Source organism: Haliotis rufescens, unplaced genomic scaffold (assembly GCF_023055435.1).
Source record: "Haliotis rufescens isolate VD_foot unplaced genomic scaffold, xgHalRufe1.0.p SCAF_16, whole genome shotgun sequence".
In the NCBI taxonomy this organism is placed as follows: domain Eukaryota; kingdom Metazoa; phylum Mollusca; class Gastropoda; order Lepetellida; family Haliotidae; genus Haliotis; species Haliotis rufescens.
In genome coordinates, this window is record NW_025963846.1 from 29591553 (window position 1) to 29611382 (window position 19830).

General features: G+C 43.3%; 1 protein-coding gene across 1 annotated transcript in view; it reads left to right on the top strand.

Annotated features, from left to right (window-relative positions):
• Positions 1-18198, top strand: part of LOC125381029 — a 40831-nt gene extending 22633 nt beyond the window's left edge. The window contains exons 2-4 of the mRNA XM_048397100.1: positions 13355-13687; positions 13904-13928; positions 16519-18198. Coding sequence (XP_048253057.1) covers positions 13411-13687; positions 13904-13928; positions 16519-17185 — 969 coding nt within the window. The 5' untranslated portion in view covers positions 13355-13410 and the 3' untranslated portion in view covers positions 17186-18198. The remainder of the gene's footprint in view (positions 1-13354; positions 13688-13903; positions 13929-16518) is intronic.
• Positions 18199-19830: the final 1632 nt, after the last annotated feature.

Sequence of the window (19830 nt, forward strand, 5' to 3'; positions counted from 1 at the left end):
GTTTTGTCCATTTCTGGTGATTTCAATTGGTAGGTTCACAAGATGGTCTGATACAAAGACAATAATAACACTATATTTGCAGTTCTTATGTCTATGATTCATTAAATGATTGAACTTGTTGGTGGCAAAAGTTTGTTTCAATCCGATTTAGATATCCCACTTAGGCTTAGAACTTTTCAGCCAGCCCTCGTTTATCAACATGTCTTGTGTTTGTACCAGCTGTAATGGTTCAGCATGCAAATACAATGGTTCATTGGACAATAGACAATAAACGTTATTCTAGACCAGTTATCTTAAAGCAGATTTGTCCAACTTTGATATGAAATGTCAGTTATCACAAATGTCAACATAGAATGCGCGGATTCCTTGACACTGCTGTCAGATATCAGAATTCATTCATTCATGAATGAACGGTCCCAAGGTTGTCTGTTGTCAGTCAGAAACCAATAACTTTGCGGGAGTAGCAAGTAATATTATTCCGAAGTAAGCCAACTATTACGAATGTCAAAAGCAGTGACAACCAAGCGTGGCGGTATATTTGGTCCCGCCTAGCGCATTTCGAAACCAGAATGGGTTCATAAGTTTAGATGTGTCACCAGAAATACTGGTACTGGAAGTAGCTCTTTGCGAGACTTGGGGTCCTATTGTGCAGTATGCATGTTGTTACGTCTGGACTTCTAAAAGTCAACCCTGACATCTATGCAAAAACAAATTCAGTGTTAAACCAACAAACGTCAAAGATATGGTATACAATCTTCTTTTTTTCAACTGTATTATCAATAGAGTGGCAGTACAATTACAATGGCAGTATCAGATGTAATAGCAGTGATGATAATATTCACCTGGCAGCAACAGTGGTCAAGCTTCCGAAACAGGTCTAGGCTGGATTTCTATGGTAAAAACAATGATCTTCACACAACCGCTGTAATAAGAGATGTAATGTGAGATGAGAGAGGCACGCTCCTGCACCCTTTTATAGTCTTATTCGTTTCTGGAAGGTTCTGTACAGTGCTGGAACATTGTAGATTACACTTGACTTAAAAAACCCAGCAAAAAAGAGTATTTTCATCACGACTGTTTGTTTGTTTTGTTCGTTTGGTGTTTAACGCCGCAAGAAGTTGTGTGCCCCATTACAGTAACCACTTTGGGTTGATGGCGGCACAACCGTTTCCGGCGGCGAGCGCATCCAAGAAGGCGGCATGTCCTTTACAGGAGGCGTGCGCACATCCAAGAGGGCGGCACATTCGTTTCCGGGGAGGTGGTGGGTTCTTTGTTTGGGTTTGAGGGATGGATGAAAAGCGTTCTTTCGGGAGAGATGGGTGGCCCTGAAAAGTGCCGTTGGAAAACAAACTGGAAACGATAGGAAACGGTAGGAACATTGGAACACTGGAAAAACTGGAAACTCGAAACGACTGGAAACTGGAAAAAACAGTAGAGCAGCATGTCCCATGCGTTAGTCTCTTTGCTCAGATGATCTATCTTCTTCATCCTCTACCTCCATCTCCTCCTCCGACTGATGACGTCGTCGGCGCTTTGAAGAGTGCTTTCTTGAGGGGCTTCTGTCACATTTTCTTTTTCCTAGACGTGGTGTGATGCCCGCACGGAGTTGTGTGATGCATTCTTTTAGGTCGAGGACATTGACAAGCACTTGTGTCACTGAAGTCACCTGTGTCACGGGTGACACTGGTGTCGACATGGACGGTGCTGCTGAAGTTTTCTTTCGACTGGGTTCTGGACAATCTGCAGCGAAATGACCCACGACTTGGCAGTTGTAACATGGGCCCTGGGGAGTCTTCTGCTAATCTTGACTGCTTATCTTTGGACGGACATAGTGACGGTGACCTTGAGTGTGGCACTCGGTACATGTCACTTCAGGGCAGTACAGGTAACTGACTGTAGGTCTGACACTTCATGCAGCTGTATCGAGACAACATGGTTGATTGCATAGAATGCAGTGTGTGTGAGTTCGCTCTTGATGTTTATAGAAAAGGGACTGGCACCCTGTTTCCTGATTTGTTCGCCAGGCAGCGCGCCCCGATTTGTTCGTTCCGGTGCCTGGCCTGCACCTCAGTTTTCCAAAACGGAGTGACACCTGTGTTTCTTTTCCATAAGAAATGGATTTTTCCATGGGAGAGAAAGTACAACCCCGATTTTTTTACCATAGCACTTGCAACACGTATTTAGATACATGTATTAAACGATCTAGTCATGCATACACTGAAGTTGACTTAAGTTATATCTTTATTCAACCATATGAAAAGTCAGAAGGAATGGGTGCATAGTCAGAAAGAAATGCGAACATTAGTGACTTGTAGTATAACCATAGAGTTCTAGATAATTTTTGTCATTAAACTACATATCACATGACTAACCACGGGTCCGGGTAGTCCTATGGGTACCCGGGTCCTACTCGGTACCCATCCGACCTGGGTACCCGAGTTACCCATCCCAGCCCTAGTATGAACGGCTGTACACTTTTGAATAACTTTGTCACTAGGGGTGAACAAGACACTCGACTCTTCCCTTCCGTGCTCCTTTGGAAACCAAACGTCTGTATTTTTCGTTCACTTCCCCTTTAGGACAAAGCACTCACAAATATTTAAAGGGGACTTTGGCGTGCTTTCAGATGTTCTCTCCAGGGTTTGTCTGTGGCTTCCCATTGGCAGAGTGTCACCCTGTCCTTGATAGAAATAGCCAGCCATGGCCATGTCATAAGGGGTCTGGGTCATCTGTTTAGGCCACGTTTAAAAAGACCTCAGGCGCTCTTGAAATGAATCATAGTTAGGTGAGAAGGATGACACTAGGTGTAAGAAGGAAAAGGTCCCTCCAGAATGTCACTGAGTCGCAATGTGTCGTCCATAAAGAGTGTGTCATCCATAAAGAGTTTGAGTTTTCTCGCTTGTTCTCTCACTTTTTCAGACACCCACTCGGTATCGGGGACATTTCGGGAGGATGACTTGGCATTCATAGACCGTCTTTGCCCCATGATGACTGTGACTCCACTGAAAGAAGGTCTGGGGGTTTCGCCTGCTTTTATGAAAGTCTCCTCCCCCTCAAACAGAAGGTCATAATCTCTTTATCATCATCATCATCATCATCACGTGACGCCATCCTGTGTTTGGACTAACTGACACACGGCAGCGGTTGTGGTGGTGGTGTGTACTGGGTGACAGCTGATCTTTCAAGCATGGCCTTTCTCTGTTATCTATTCTTTACTCTTTTCTTTACTTTTACAACGAGCATACGCACTGACATGACAGACAGACAGACAGACAATGTAGACGACATCTCAACTCAGCCTCTACCCTCAGTTCGGCACCCTATTGGAGTTGAGATCAATCAAGAAACAAAGAGTCAGTTCAACCAACTGATCTCGTAATAATGAACAACAACAACCAGATACATAGGAAATACGAAAAGACAACTGAGGAGGGAGTGCTTTGCATGTCCCTTCAACAACGCATAAACTTTTCCTCTTACATCTTCAAGCTCTTCGAGTGAAGATGGGGTCACAATAAGATGTGGTCCTCCATCCTACTGTCCCAAACAGGTCCCAAACATGTTAGTGGCCCATCAGTAAAACAGGTACAGTCTATGGCCTCCCTGAAACAGACATGACACATCACTTGAACTCTGTTGCAGCTTATGTATCTTAACATGCTGTTGTTTCGGCAGACACTACATTCGTGTTGTAGGGAAGTGAGTTGAGCTTCTCCATAAGGTTCCTCGTCAATGTTGTCGTCGTCGTTGCAAAACATGGGCATACCTGAGGAGAAGACATTAAAATCCTCTGGTGATGCTGGTGACCAAGAAGCATCAAACGGGGTGGGTGTGTCCAGAAGGGAGGGCTGTCAGCTTGAGTGCTTCATGATCATCACCGTCACTGGTCGTCATCATCACAGGCGCATTCGGCGAATAGGTTGGCTGCCGAGGGGTTTGTTCCCACCACTGTTCTAACATGGACTGCACTGAACTGACATCGGGGGAAGAAAGGATGGATGTCCTGTCAATCAAACAAGAAAAAAACCCTTCAGTATAACAACGATCATCATCATGCATTAGTTTTTATCTTCTGTGTCTTCTTCTATGGTACTTTCTTGGGTTCAGTCAGTTTCTTCATCTTCGAAACGTATCTTGGTGTACGGGTCGTCAGCCTTTATCTTCGTACACTTCACCCCACCCTGCAGTCATGTCCACTGCTCCCTTTACCACCCATGTCACTCTGTATCTTGGCATTCATCAGTTTCGACACATGATCGTCTGGATTTTCTGTTCGTTTTTTCTTTCCAAGTCTTCACAGATGTGTGTCAATACTTTATGGTACTCTCTCCAAACACGTGTTTCTTCCATATAAAACGCAAACAGCAAACACAACGTGAGGAACATCAATCAGAGGGACGATGTTGTTGCTTGGACTGTTCAGTGAAAAGTGATGACCGGAGAGTGTCTGTCAGTTTTAAGACACTGATAACTTGCTTCCTGATTGGTCCATTCCGGTGCTTGGTCTGAGCCTCAATTTCGCAAAAATGGACCGACCCTTGTGTTTCTTTTCCACAGAAAATGGTGTTTTCAATGAGAGAGAAAGCACAATCTCGTTTTGACCAATTAGGGGGCCGTCCAGGGCAAAGGCAGCCTCTGATTGGTCGAAATCCCAGGCTTCTGATTGGACAGTTTTCGATCAGTTTTTCTGTAGGTGTCCATGTCGATTCTTTTTTGATCCGTTGTGACACCCCAATGATATGACATATAAAATGATCTAGTCGTCTCTGTACCCAAAGGGGAGCGTGTCTACAGGCACCTCTGTGGTTTCGCTGTAGAGGCGTCGCTTGTCGTACACGGTACGGTAGTCTTTTCGGGTGGGCCGGGTCACAAGAGTGTTCCCGTGCCGAGGTCCTTTACGAATGATTTCACGAGGGTAATCCAAGCTGATTTTCTCCCCCTCCTTCCAAGGCCATTGTCGAAGTATCAGTCCTTTCATGGTGTCAAAGTTGAGGTGTAATTCAAGGTGAACACTCGCACTTTGGAGGTCATACGCGTTCCATCGGGTCTGGGTTTCATTAACTCATAGCCATAGTTTTTGGGGCCTCCTGACACCAACGTCTTGATGATGTTTCCGTCAAGTTCGTCTGTAAACTCACCCAACGAATGGCCCAGCTCTGGATTCATGTCCTGGGGTAGATCTGAAGCACCTGGTAGTCATACTTCTTCACAGCTTCATGGAGTTCTAAGGTGGCGTATGTAACCACCCATGACCTCTCTTCGTCCTTGTGCTTGCAGGGGGAACCTGACCAGGTATTGGCACATGTACGGCACAAAGGACAGAGCAGTTTACCACCCGATCAGTAGGGAAGTAGCGGATGGTAGAGTCGTTTCGGGGGTGGAACATGACATTGTATAAGTCCTTTCAGTTCAAACAACGTGTCCACAGTTGGTTGATGGAGAAGGGTTTGGGGTCCCGTGGGAAATGCTCCGGTCTTACAAATGTAAGGATAAAGTGAACAGATATCGATATACTTGATGGTTTCACCTTCTTGGGCTTCGTAGCATAATCGAGTGGCATTGGTGTGTCCTCCATAGAAGGCATCGCGAGGGTTGAGTGGACCAGGGACTTGGATACAGTGGGGTTCCTGCAAGAAAGCACGCAAAGCGGAATCCTCAGGTTGCATTTTTTTTAAACTCATGCTCCCACAGGTTGACGACCCGTTTCACCTCAGGGTGTTGGTTCAAGAGATTCAGGCGGTAGCGGGTGTTGGTATAACATGCTCCCAACGATGTGCCCAGGATGGGATGAGGTTCTCCACGTTTGGTTTTGTGACATTTCTGACACCAATGCCAGAAACACCCCAGGAATTCGTAGATGGTGCCTGCCGCTGGATCGTAGCCATCCACACTGTACAGGTGTTGGCCCTCTCCAGATGTGAACTCTTTTTCACCTCCATTCCTGGCGTGCTGGAGGTGCTAAGAGTTCTTCTTGCAAGTCAAACAAGGCCCCTTCTGGAACTGTGCGTTCCGCGGGAGTCACGCCATCAGGATCGTACATGACGGCCGGTGGATAGGGACCTCTGTATGTCTGTTTGGCTTCGGTATTGAAAAAGTGTGGAAAATACCCTTTCTTCAGTTCATTTAGTCCAAATGCTTTCAGTGGGTAGGGTATGAAATTTAAACTGTCTTCGAAACACAAACGTCCCAGGGTCACCTGTAAAATACGTTGTCCTTTCGAATCTTGGTGGTGAGTTTCACAAAATGTGGGTACAGGCCCTTCAGGATCAAGTGCAAATCATAGGATCGTGCGTTATGTGCCATCACATAAATGAGCTCCTCCTTCTCCCCAATGGTGGTGTTCTTCTTCTTCTTCTTCTTCGTCTTCTTTGTCTTCTCCTTCCCCTTTTCCTCCAACATGGTGGGCGTGTCCACCTCCATGGCATCCTCTCCCTTGCCCTCCACCTTCTCCTCCTCCTGGTTGATGAACGTCACTGACGTTTTGTGGGTGAATGAGTTGAGAGGTTCCATCCTTTTTTCTTTTCTCAAGCCATGATGGTGTCCCCTTGCGTGTGCTGCCCTCCTCCTCTTCCTCTTGGTACTTCTTCTTCTTCTTGGGTTTTTCAGCCAGCGTTGTCAACCACACACACACATCGCATCGCGTGTCGGGGCCCTGAAACACAATCTCACGGCTTGGACCATAACTTTCCTCTCTCCATGGACAGTGTTCACACAACTCCTTGGTCGCTTCACCGATACATCGTCCACATGCTAACTGCACCTCTCACAAATTTGGTATGTAATCCCCAGTGTCTTGCATCCATTCGAAATCATAGAAGACGTATTTGACGTTGTCTCGTATTTGATGTTGTTCCTCTTCCCCCTCCTCTTCCTCAGGGGCTTCCAGCGATGGTCTGGGGTCATGGGTTCTCGACACACTAAGCAGGGCTGTTCTTCATCTAAGCCAGGGGGGTCTCCAAGACGCGACCCAGCTGAAAACAGGTCGGGCACCTGTGAATCGATTGACAGGCACTGGGTTTTCCCTCTGACGGTGACTGAAGATATTGGGTGTAACACTGCTGATTTGGGAACCAGCGTTGACATGTCAAGCAAGGGATCCCGTGCTCTTCCCTGGTTCTGCAAAAACTAGCATGGAGGCAACGGTGTCAGCGGTATTGCTTGGTGCTGGGATGGAGTTCGGGATGGTTGTTACAGTGGTCGCAGTGTTCGCAGTGTTCCCAGTAATGTTTAGACGCATAAAAGGCTGACATGGAAGTGATCACATCGTAGTGGTTATCATGATGGTATAAATGCAGCACGTAGGCGTTGGGTGGAGCCTCATTATACTTGTACATCAGTCTCTTGTCCACCTCTTGACTGTAGACTTTCAGTTGATAATTCAGGTCGGCCAAGGAGCGTCTTACGCGTGCTAGGTCATCCAGGCCCCGACAGTGACCTTCAGGAATGCCAAGGCGCCGAAACAAGTCCCGTGCCCGTATGCCTTGAACGTTGGTTCGTCGATCCGTTCTCATCAGTGGCACTCGCTGGGTTTCCCCTTCTGGGGTCAGAGGGTTGGGCTTCTGGGCATAATGCTGTGCCACCACCAGGGCCCTTGCCAAACAGGATTGATCTTTGTTCTTGATCCGTACAATGCTCTTTTTGCGTGTTAAAAATGCTTCAAGTCCAACCACGTTATTCACACGACCACTGCCTGATCCTAGCCTGTCGGGATCTGCTACGTGTACCAAAGTCAGAACCATGGTGGCATCGATGTCTTTGTTGAATTGTTGAACTTTTTCCATGGCATGCAAAATATCGAGCCCATGGAGATCTTCAAAACGACGAAAGGGAATCCGTATGGGTGTGTTCAATGCGGGATGGTCGATACCTAGACCGATACAATCTCCCTTCTGGCCTGACATCTGTTGATCAAAGTCATCAATCACCCTGTCAAATAAACACAGCAGTTCTATGGGAACCTGGTCCGGTGGTATGTAGTCCATGTTGTCTTGGTTGAAGGTTAAACGATATGTATGGTTAGTGGTTCTTAACCATCTGGAAGGTGTGGTGTCTTTCCTCTTTAAACGATAGGGTCTACTCTGCTTGTCCATCATGGTGGCGATGAGTGTCTGATAAACGTCTGTACTATAAGATTGACTGAACGTTTGATTTATAGACAACCCTTCCCCAAAACAAGATCGAAACCTGACCAATCAGAGCCTTGGGTTGTCGACCAATCAGAATACAGCACCGTCCAATCAGAAGACAGGACCCGAGCCGAGTTGTGCTTTCTTTCCCATGGAAAAGAAACACAAGGGTCGGGTCGTTTTGGAAAACTGAGGTGCAGGCCAGGCACCAGAATGGACTAATCAGCGCGCTGCATTTTGGACCAATCAGTTAGCAGTGATTTTCGATCCGGTTCCTCTCCTATAAAACAAGAGAACAACTACTTGAGTGGGTCAGTGTCACTTGTGAAAAAAAAGAAGAAAATCATCATCATCGCATCAAGAATGGCTGAAACAAAGAAGAGCTGAACGATGACATGTGAGGGAGACGTGGTGACTGAAAGTGCAGATACTCGTGGATGTTGGAGTAAGAATACAGATGCTGGTGATGGGATGTCGCCGCTCATTAACACACCATCGCCCTATTATCTACGCTTTGAAAAAGGCTCGCTTCGTTTGAGGCGTGGCCGACGCAAATGAATCAGACTGCTGAAGAGATGGCCCATTTGTCTACACTCAGGGTGCCGATGGCGTGTACTGTTTCCAATGTGGCATGTGGCTGAGACGATGGGCGTCCCACGACGATCCTTGGGTGGAACACCACAAGTGGTCCCCACACTGCGACTACCTCAAACTAACCGGTCTACAGCTACACTATCTCTGCGAGGAGAATGTGAATCAGAGGAACACGAATTGTGTAGCATGGCCAGCTGACTAGGAGGGCGTTTCCCATTTCCTGTGTTCCTGTTCCCATTCCGATTCCTGGTCCAGTTCAATTTCCCGTTCAAGTTTCCGTTCATTACTATTACCACTTCCTGTTTCCAACCAGCTTTTCTTTGTTGGACCCACAAGTTGTGCCACGTAGGGCACCCAGATGGCATACCCAGTTGATATACCCAGATGGCATCAAGTTCCGCTTGAACGATCTTTGTCTTGCAACAAGATTGAACATGATGTTTCTTCTTGGACAGCAGCAGAAAAGTTATTTTCTTCTTCTTCTTCAAAACGGCACTTTTCAGGGCCACCCATCTCTCCGAAAGAAAGCTTTCATCCTTTGCTTTGCCAACCCAAACAACAATCCAAAACAAAGAACCCACACCCTCCCCAGTCCTCTTGAAGGCACACGCCAAAAATATGTGTGTATGGTTGTATTTCAGGTTGTGTACATGAGTGGCATCACGTTTGCAAGGAGACACGAGTCAAACACCACGTATGTCTATCGATCTCTCTCTATCCTTACAAATATAATGATGATAAATAATCCTATGGATAAACGTCTGTTTGAAGACACACACATGACACCATGTTTGCATGGAGACACACATGACATGATGTTTGCATGGAGACACACATGACATGATGTTTGCATGGAGACACGAAGTACATGACGTTTGCATTGAAACACGTGTGACTGTACGTATGTAGGCATACACGTGTGCCAACTCCTCGGTATAAATAATAATCTTATGGAAAAACGTCTTGAACACCATGTGTGTTTGAAGACATAAAGTACATCACGTGTACATGGAAACACAAATGGTAGTACGAATGTGTGCATACAGGAGTGTCAACACCTCAGAATAAATAATAATCCTATTGATCAACGTAAACGTCTGTTTGAAGACACACACACACACACACACATGACACCACGATTTGCATGGGGAGACACGAAGTACATCACGTAGGCATACCTACATCACGTTCATGTCTACCCATGACGGTCCACCTTTAGCATTCATCCGACCGTCTACCTAAAAACACCAAGACTACCCAAGAAAAAAAAACGGATCGAAATCTGACCAATCAGAAGCCTCGGTTTTGGACCAATCAGAGGCCACGCTGGGCTCTGATTGGTTGAACCGGGGTTGTGCTTTCTTTCCCATGGTAAAATCCATTTCTTATGGAAAAGAAACACAGGGGTCGGTCCGTTTTTGAAAACCTGAGGTGCAGGCCAGGCACCAAAACGAACCACTCCTCCTCCTCCTCCCTCTCCTCCTCCTCCCTCCCTCCCTCCTCCTATTCCCTCCTCCCCCCTCCCCCTCCCCACCCTCCTCCTCCTCCTCCCTCCTCCTCCTCCACCTCCCACCCACCACCACCATCACCCCTTCTTTTTTATCTTTTTAAAAAAAAAATAATAATCCAGGATTTAACACAAGCGTCTTTCAATTTTTTATCGTTGTCATATTGTGCGAGCGCTTCTTTGGGTTCCCCCTCCTCCCCGGAAACGGATGTGCCGCCCTCTTGGAGGTGCGCACGCCTCCCGGAAACGGACATGCCGCCATCTTCTGCATGAGCAGAACCCAAAGTGGTTACTGTAGTGGGGCACACAACTACTGCCGCATTTAGCAATATTCCAGCTATATGACAGTGATCTCTACAAAATCGAGCCTGGACCAGACAACCGCTGAGCGAGATCATGAGCATCTATCCAATCAATTAGGATACCATGACATGAATCAACCAAGTCAGCAAACCTGACCACACGATCACGTTAGTCGCCTCTTACGACAAGCATAGTCGCCTTTTACGGCAAGCAGGGGTTGCTGAAGACCTATTCTAACCAGGATCTTCCCGGGTCTGTACACAGGGTTATATTGGCGATGACAAACATTCATCGTAACCAACCACGTAAATGCTTTACAACTACAAATATACAGCTAGGTCAAAATGTCAAAATCTTTTGTGACAAACGAATAACTAAAAATATCTAAAACGTCTTTTATCTTTGCTGGTGTTACAGGTAACTGTATTACGCGATGGGTGCCGCAGACTCGCGTCCGCCTTGTTATCTACAAATTGGTACCAACAACAGGATGACGGTAAAATCTACAAAAAGAGGGTTTGACAATGTATCCTTTCAACTAATAGGACAAAGAAACACTTTTAAATTGTGTCCGCCTAAAGACACGGTAGTGATCATAAAACGACCTGTGATTCGTAAAGCAGGTAAGTATGTTAGCTGTCGGCGTCTCTTAGTAAACCGTCTGCCCCTGCACAGTTACAATAGTGGTTTAAAGCTACCAACACATCAGGTCAAATCTATGGCACGCCGCAAAAGCCCTAACCCTCTCTAAAGTTCACAATATCATTTAGAAATGTGCAATAAAATTGACAAACCCCTTTTATATTCATAAGAAATCTCTGCCAAAATATTATGATTCCGATTACAGCATGTGTTTATGAATCACTATCACCAAAAATAGTGATGGTACCGGGTGTTCGCGAAAAGGTGAAGGTATCCTGCCCAAACGGTGGTGCCTGTCAAACCCATGCAAAGGCAAGTCAATTGTTTACCTAAAAAACGCGGGAACATACGACACAATTCGAAATAGTGAATGGCATCGGACATAATTTTTTCCACCTTATGCTTCACATTTTGAAATGTCCGCGAAACGTGTCTACCATACAACTTTTGAAAGCGTTACTGAGGCCTTGAATGTTGTAACCTTGATCAAACGACTGTGGAGCAAGAGTTGAAATCTTGGTAGAAAGAGCATGCTCGATTGTATCTCAAAAGTTGTGAAATGTAAGGGGTGGAGGTGTAGGAATATTGCTTCATCCCTCTTGTCATACAGCCTTGTGGGTACTGTTTTGTCTTTCTGAACCCTTATGTATAGATCTAAATATGACACAGATGAGACGGTCTCTCGGGTCTTCTTTATTTCTAGTTCAGGTGGTTAAATCAGTGGAAGGGAACTGGCTATTTGATTGTTACTGAACGATATCAGGGCATCGACTTACCTGAAGCTGAAGTTGAACTTACCCAAACTTGGCCAAATTACCCTGTTTTGAGTTTGCCATCTGAACAGAAATTCCGATTCACATGCCTAAACGTCTTACCTTACACTTCACATAGACATTTCTAAACTGTGCAGGACACATTTATCGTTCTCAAAACTTTTTTAGATTTCGCAGTATCGTTTTAAACTAAGCAAGGAATTTAATAATTTATTGTGAAAATAATATTGTGAAAGATATACTGCAAAGCATATATTTAAATTTTCAGAACTATCTTAGTTCTCGCTACCGTTTTAAAAAGATCTTAGGAAATCCCACTATTGGTCACCTCAGAACGGCACTCATGCAACTGGTTGGGTACCCTCTTTGGGAAACATTTCTAATGAATGGACCTTTCACGCCTGGTCTTAATCATGATCTTGTATCCGACAAAAACCAAGTGCCTACCCCTCTGGGAATTGGGGTAAACTGTATATCAACCTGCGCATTTACCTTAGTGAATACTGTTTTTTTTTTACTGTAATTCCTTTCATAGTACCTTTTCATACTAAATGATGAACATGTTCACTCACGCATTGAAATATATTCTAAAATTTTCACTCAGTAGAGTGTATGTGAATATATTTCACCACCAATCAGTTCATGATTTGTAAGACATTCACTTATTAGTTGTGTCACATGTGAGAGGCCTACCTGATGTTGATTGTATGAGCACGAGCATGGTTGATTCCACTTTCAGAACTATATAGCTCTTAAGAATAGAGCTAATTCATTGGAGTCTGAAATTGCTTAATGAATAATTTGCATACTCGTATATGCAAGGGGCCGATGTATGGTTCTCAGTAGGAAGTGACAACTTGGAGACGATGGCTTGCGGTATATACAGTTTTACTTTATACATGTAGATATATACATACAAAAGACACTATGTGCCAGGTTAGCACATGGGGATTAACAATTAGGATTAGCATCTTATAAATAACAGCAATTACCAGCACAAAGATGTCATGGCTCAAGGGTAATGAGCCTTTGCAAATAAATGTTCTTCAGACAATGGATGTCGTAAATCAGTCGCTATGACAATCTATTTTAATTCCTTTTATGTTCTTATATGAAAATAGTCAAAACCTGGTATGTTTGTCGAAAGGTTGTAGGTTCATCAGTGGCCTTGAATTTAAGTGAGAAATTAAAACTAACTACATAAGTCAATATTCATTTTCATTTGGTCTCCTAACACATAATTATACTTAAAGCTGTGTGGTGTTTTAACGGTTCTGTTTTCATAAGTATCTACCTAGTCTTGTTTGGGATGCGATGGTTTTGCATTGTGCCCTTCATCCTGTACACTTTGTCTTGTTGTCCAGTTGCAACAGTTTTCAGACAGTGTATGCATGTTTGATATACTTCAGATGTTTCTAAGGCTGAGGCACGCATAGACATCGGAAATATTGCTGCCGAAGAGTGCATGGTCATAGTATTACAGAACACTGGGGTGTTGCAGCGTCTGCGACAGTTCTTCAACAATTTGCATGCTAGTCTCGTACGGGTATATCGGGGTAGCGTGGTGATAGAACTCGAGGTGACCGACGCCAACTTCCTTCATTGTGTTGAGAAGGCAGCCAAGGAAGGACAACTCAGTGAGATCATCCTGCAGCTCCTCCAGGAAGAGTCCGTCTTTGAAAAGATTAAAGGTCAAAAGGTGGAGATAACTCTGGAAGTTAGGATTCCGGAAGGCCAATATAGTAAGTTTTGTCAGCTTTATGTAGAGCTGTTATTTATTGGAATTTATATCTATTGTCGCTACCTAGTTTAGTAATGTTTCATTTAACGCTAAATATGCCACACATGACCATTCTAGACATCATATATAAGCTGGTAGGGAAGCACAAAGATAGAATAAAATTCGTTATGGTTGTGACCACGCAAAAGTTTACTTCAAAATGTTTTATTTTATTCAGATGAGATGACAGAAAGGTTGAACAGGTGTGTATTACATTTGCGTGACTACATCTGTTAAATGATTAAGTTTTCTTTGATTGCAATTTAATGGTATATATAATATGCTTGTACAAACAGGTAGTTATTGTTTTCAAACGTAATTTCACACATGCCGACTCTTTCACTCTGCTGATAATACTTTTCGCCTTAGCATTTGAACATTGTGTTTGGTTGCATACGTAGATCGTAAATGTAACGAGTCTTCGCCCCTTGTCTGTCTGTTACCATGGTTAGTAAGTTTGTTTCTTGTTTAACGCCGCACTAGCAATCAAGTGATTGGTATCTTGAGCATCCATCCTCGCAATTGGAACAATGGAATGACATGCATCATCCAAGTCAGCGAGCCTGACCACCCGATCCTGTTAGTCGATTCTTACGACAACCATGATCGCCTTTAACGTCAAGCACGGGTTGCTGAAGACCTATTCTAACCCGGATCTTCACGGGTCGTAGCATGGTTGACTTCGGAACTCAAACACACTTGTCCACATATTTACCTGGAATGTTCTGTCATTTTCTGTACATTTGTACCCTCTTAAAAATGAAATAGAGTTTATTTTTTTAGAAATTCAATATGGCAGTCACTATAGAAATAGTATGAGTGGAAACAGCTGAATATTCAATATGGTCATAGTGAGTGAGTGAGTATGGTTTTAGGCCGCTTTTAGCAATATTCCAGGAATTTCACGGCGGGGGACACCAGAAATGGGCTTCACACATTGTTACCATGTTGGAAATCGAACCCCGGTCTTCGGCGTGACGAGGTAAAGCTTTAACCACTAGGCTACCTGACCGCCCCTCAATATGGTCATACATCATACGACATAATACTGACATTGAAGGTCACTAGTTCTGAAATAAGCTGTGACTCATTAGCTGTAGAATCGAGGTCACCAGTATTCCTGAAGTCACTCATCGAAGAACAGGACTGTTTGTGCGGCTTGACTTAATGAAGACGGGGTTTGAGAGATTTATCTAACTATTTTCACAATGATGACACAAAGTTCTGTAATACTACATAAACCTCAGCTGTATGACAATAATCCAGTCACTCAACAAATACCTGACATGTAGTAATTCTCTGCTCTGTTCGTCTGGCATTCTACGGGTCATGTTTCACTTCCATTCGTCACCACTCTCCCCTTTCCGTAACCTACAAGAAGACTCGTCCCCCTATCGATGAATGTTAAGTGCGAAAATACGACAAACCAATCAGAATGCGCGTATGATTTCAAGTTCTTCGTCAAAGAATCCCTCAGAAACAATTTTTGATTTAACATATGTCTTGCATCTAAAAATATACCCAAGACACAGTAAAATGTGGTCAATCATACTGTATAATTCCGCATGTCCCGATGTGCTTTAAATTGCATCTGAAATATATATAATATATGGGGAAATATATGTGAACCATTACGCAACGAGTTGACAACTGTTTTAGGTGTGCCCGTTTGCGCTAAGACGGAACCCGGTCGCAAAAATGGTCATGAGAGGGGCACGAGTCGCTATTCGACTTGTCCCGGAAAAACACGAGTATGTCCGATGGTTTCACTTCTTGCAAATCAATAAATTCTCTGAAGCGTGTGTAAAATATTTCTCTATTGTCCTTGGTACAAGTATTGTCGTACAGCTACAAATTGAGATGAAGCGCACGTAAAATTTGACCTCAACCAGAACAGGACAAAAAAAGGGTGACGTTCAAAAATGAAATTTGACTGTCAGAAGCACAGAACACTTTCTGAAAATATGCATCGTCTCTTATCTGTGACTGCGCTAGTTACATAATTCCAAATAAAGCAAGAATTGATAATAATAACTAAATGAGTACTTTTAAGATTGTGCACCCATGCAAACAAAAGTGACAAACCCTTTCCATCTTCGAAAGAAATCTCTGGCAAAAACGGAGTCGATTGTACGACTCCGACTAAATGATGAGCATGCGTTTATGAATCACTACAAAATAGTGATGATAACAGGTGTTGGCAAAGACGAGCGTATAAACTGTTTACCTGGAAAACACGGGACAAGTCAAAACAAGGAATTACATGTCCAACATAAACTTTTTGAAAACTTAACTGAGGTCTTGAATGTTGTTCTGAGCAAGAGTTTGAATTCCTGGTGGAAAGCATGCTCGATTGTACCTGAAAAGTCACCCCTCTTGTCATAGTCTTGTTGAGAGCGTTACCACGCTCTGAATCTATAGACACAGAGCTAAATATAGTAATGGGGAATTCAGTGAACAGAATAAGCGTCTATAAACATGAAGAAATATTAATTTCTAACTAGCTCTAACGTCTGGGCAATCCTATAGTAATAACATGTTAGAAAATAGTACAAAAAGTGATGAAAAAAACCAATCGGCATTGTACATTCAACATTTGTAATCGTACTCAAAACGAGTGGATCCTTCCTCGTGCAATCAACCACTAGTTTGACATGGTGAGGCTCGATAATTTACAAGTGTCGTTATGTTGCTAATTTTGCTGAGTATGGCGTTAAACAAAAAAACATGTTTCCGTCATGAAGAGAACGATTGTGTATATTCTAAGAAGTTAATTGTGTTTACTCTCCTCAGTAAGAAACAAGAAGCTCGTAAACTTGCGGAGGATCTCTTGACCAGTTCACGCAATGAAGAGATCGTGCAACGCCAGTCTGTTGAAGGGCTTGAAGACGTAGCAGTGGAGGTGGCTTCTCATGGAAAACATCTTACCAGAGCCATGGTGGGAGGGGTTGCCCTTGGTGCCGCTGCTTTGCTGGCCGCTCCCTTTACGTTGGGAGCATCACTAGGACTTGGTGTAGCTACTGTCGTAGCGCTTATTGCTGCATTTGCGTTAGCAATTAGAAAAAGCGCGGTGCTACGAAGTGCCCAGGTGGGCTTGGATGAGTATAGCAGTGCTGTGGAATCACTGGATGGATGTATTTCCACCCTAATGAGGCAAGATGAAGTCATGAAAGACATGGTTGAAAACGCGGTTATTGAACGTCTGAATGTAGAGCCAATAGAAATATCAAATAGGAGGATATCTCTCCAACAAACTGCCGGTTCTGCTTCAAAATTGGTTGTCGACGTCGACGGGGAGACAATCCCAATACACAAATTGAATTTATACGACTTCATAACAGAAAGCGTCAAGAATAAAAGACGACCCCCGTCAAAAGTACAGAAAGATATCCGTGACATGGCCCGACAAATAGAAAGAATGGAGGTGAATCCCTTGCGTGGCCTGTTGTCCTCTGCCTGATACACGTATAGTGATGGAAATTTCATCATATTCAACTGATGCAGACCAAACCTTCAACTTTAAACAGCAACTATTATCTTTTGAGAGACGTCCGATTGAAACTCAAAATCAAACGAGAGTTCAGATAATTTGAAATGTAATTCAAGTCCCGGTAACATTCATCAGTTGAACAGCATATTACGGAATATCAATAATTTCTGTATCCGTTTTACCTTCAGTTACAAAACTGCAGGGGCTGACAGAGAGCGGAAGGTCGGGGTTCAATCCCCGGTCGCGTCATACCAAAAGACGTTAAAAGATGGTACTTGTTATTACCCTTGGTGCCGCCTGGCATTAAAGGAATTAAACAAGAACTGGTCGGTGTTTTTAACAGAAAATGTTCAGAATAAAGAACTACCCCCTCAAAAGTAAAGAAAGATATCCATGATTTTGCCCGACAAATAGAAAGAATGGAGGTGAACCCCTTCCGTCGCCTGTTTCCTGATATTCACGTATACTGATGGACATTACGTCATATTTTATACTTTATAAAGCAACTATTTAAGAAATATAGTTTGCTCTACCACCATGTGTAATGTTATAAAGTATGGCAATACTTTTCTTTATTTCATTACACATAGGGGTAGAGAAAACTTTATTAATTTACTGAGGTGCCGCATTCAAGACTAATCTTATGTTCAATTGGCGGTGGGATTAAAACATTGCTCAAGCGTTTCTCTTGGAATCCATCAAATGTAAGAATTGACCGTGTGGTCTAAATCAAAGAAGGACAAGACGAATCGTAGGTTATTCTTAATGCTGCATTGACTTCAAAAGTTGCTAATAGGGAACACTTGTCTTTCAATAGAATCTAAGAATCTCAGCAGATATTCGATGTACTTTAAGTATATCGTTAGAAGGTCTTTGTATCCAAGTTGATATATGTGGCTTGATATGTCGGTGGGATAGCTGTATAAAATCGGCGTTAGTCTGGCCCTGTCCATAACATATTTTATACCAAGTGTGACATGTGCCTTTTGTAGTTATTTATTTCGTTTTATCACACTTATCGCCTTTGTTATTTTATGTTTATTTTCATTTTTGTTTTTAATTCTTGGGGTCCAAATCTGCCTTCTCTGACCACATCAAACCCATCTAGTTTTTTTTGTTTCACGTCGCGCTCAGCAATATTCCAACTATATGACGGCGGTCTGTAAATAATCGAGTCTGGACCAGGCAGTCCCATGATTGACATCCTGAGCATCGATCCACGCATTTGGGATCTATACATGCATCAACCAAGTCAGCGAGCCTGACCACCCGATTCCAGTAGTTGCCTCTTTCGACAAGAATAGTCGCCTTTTACAGTAAGCATGGGTTGCTGAAGACCTATTCTACCCCGGACCTTCACGAGTCCAATCCCATCTTGGGTTGGACGTGGTCAGAGTACGCAGATTTGGAATCTTTCTTTTGGATTTGGATTTTTGTTTGTGTGATGTTAAAAGAGGCTTTTTTGATATGTTTGTTCTTCAGCTTAAATGTTTATTTTTCATCAGTATAGTGCTTTTTATATGTGAGGAATTTGATAATTTTGAACATTCTTCTTGCACAAACTGTGGTTATTCATAACTACTGTAAGAGAAGGGTTTTCAAACAAATACACATTGTTATATTTTACTCTTATTATGTCGCTTCACTCAGCAATATTCCACTTTTATGACAACAGTTTGTAAATAATCAAGACAGGAGCAGACAATCCAGTGATTGGTATAAAGCGTCACTCTCCACGCCTGCGCAGTGCGATGACAGCTATCAACCAAGTCACGGAGCATCTAACTTAGAATCCCTTCTGGAGTCTTCTTGTGTACAAACATAATATATTATTTTTCGGAAATACGTTCATGTGCTTGGGGTTTATCATGTGCATGTTTATTTCTGTTTTTTATTTCGTTCATGTGCTTGCAGTATATGTATGTCGTCGATCTGCTAATTAGTACATGTCAGTGTGGTAATTTGATAATATTAGGATTGTAGTTTAACATTAGTTTAACATCAATGATCTTGTTGGGTCTATCTAAACCTCTGAATGGTAATTAGACCTGAAGTCTTTGGATCAAATTATTAGTCACATTATCTTAAAGTTGTTTCAGTTTTCATATCACTATTTTGTCAGAAGTCACAAGAGCTTTTTTCTTTGAGGATGTAAAGTGTTTTACAGGTGTTTGTGTTAAAACTGCCCCCACTTTGTTCCAAAACGAATATATTTCTTAAAGGTTTTTCTATACTATAAGCAACAGAGTCTCTGTACTTGTACACAACAGACGTAACTCAAAATTAACATATCGTTTTTATTAGTTCCAACGGGTCGGTCGGGTAGCCTAGTGGTTAAAGCGTTACCTCGTCACGCCGAAAACCCGGGTTCGATTCCCGACATGGGTGCAATGTGTGAAGCCCATTTCTGGTGTCCCCCGCCGTGATATTGCTGGAATATTGCTAAAAGCGGCGTAAAACCATACTCACTCACTCACTCACTCACTATTAGTTCCAACAAAATCAGTTCATGCACTGTCGTGCCACTGGATTGTATGGTTCACTGACCGCCGTTGCAAATTGTATGAATTGCTGGTGCTACCGGTAGGGCAGGACATGCTTACCCCTTTTCGCGA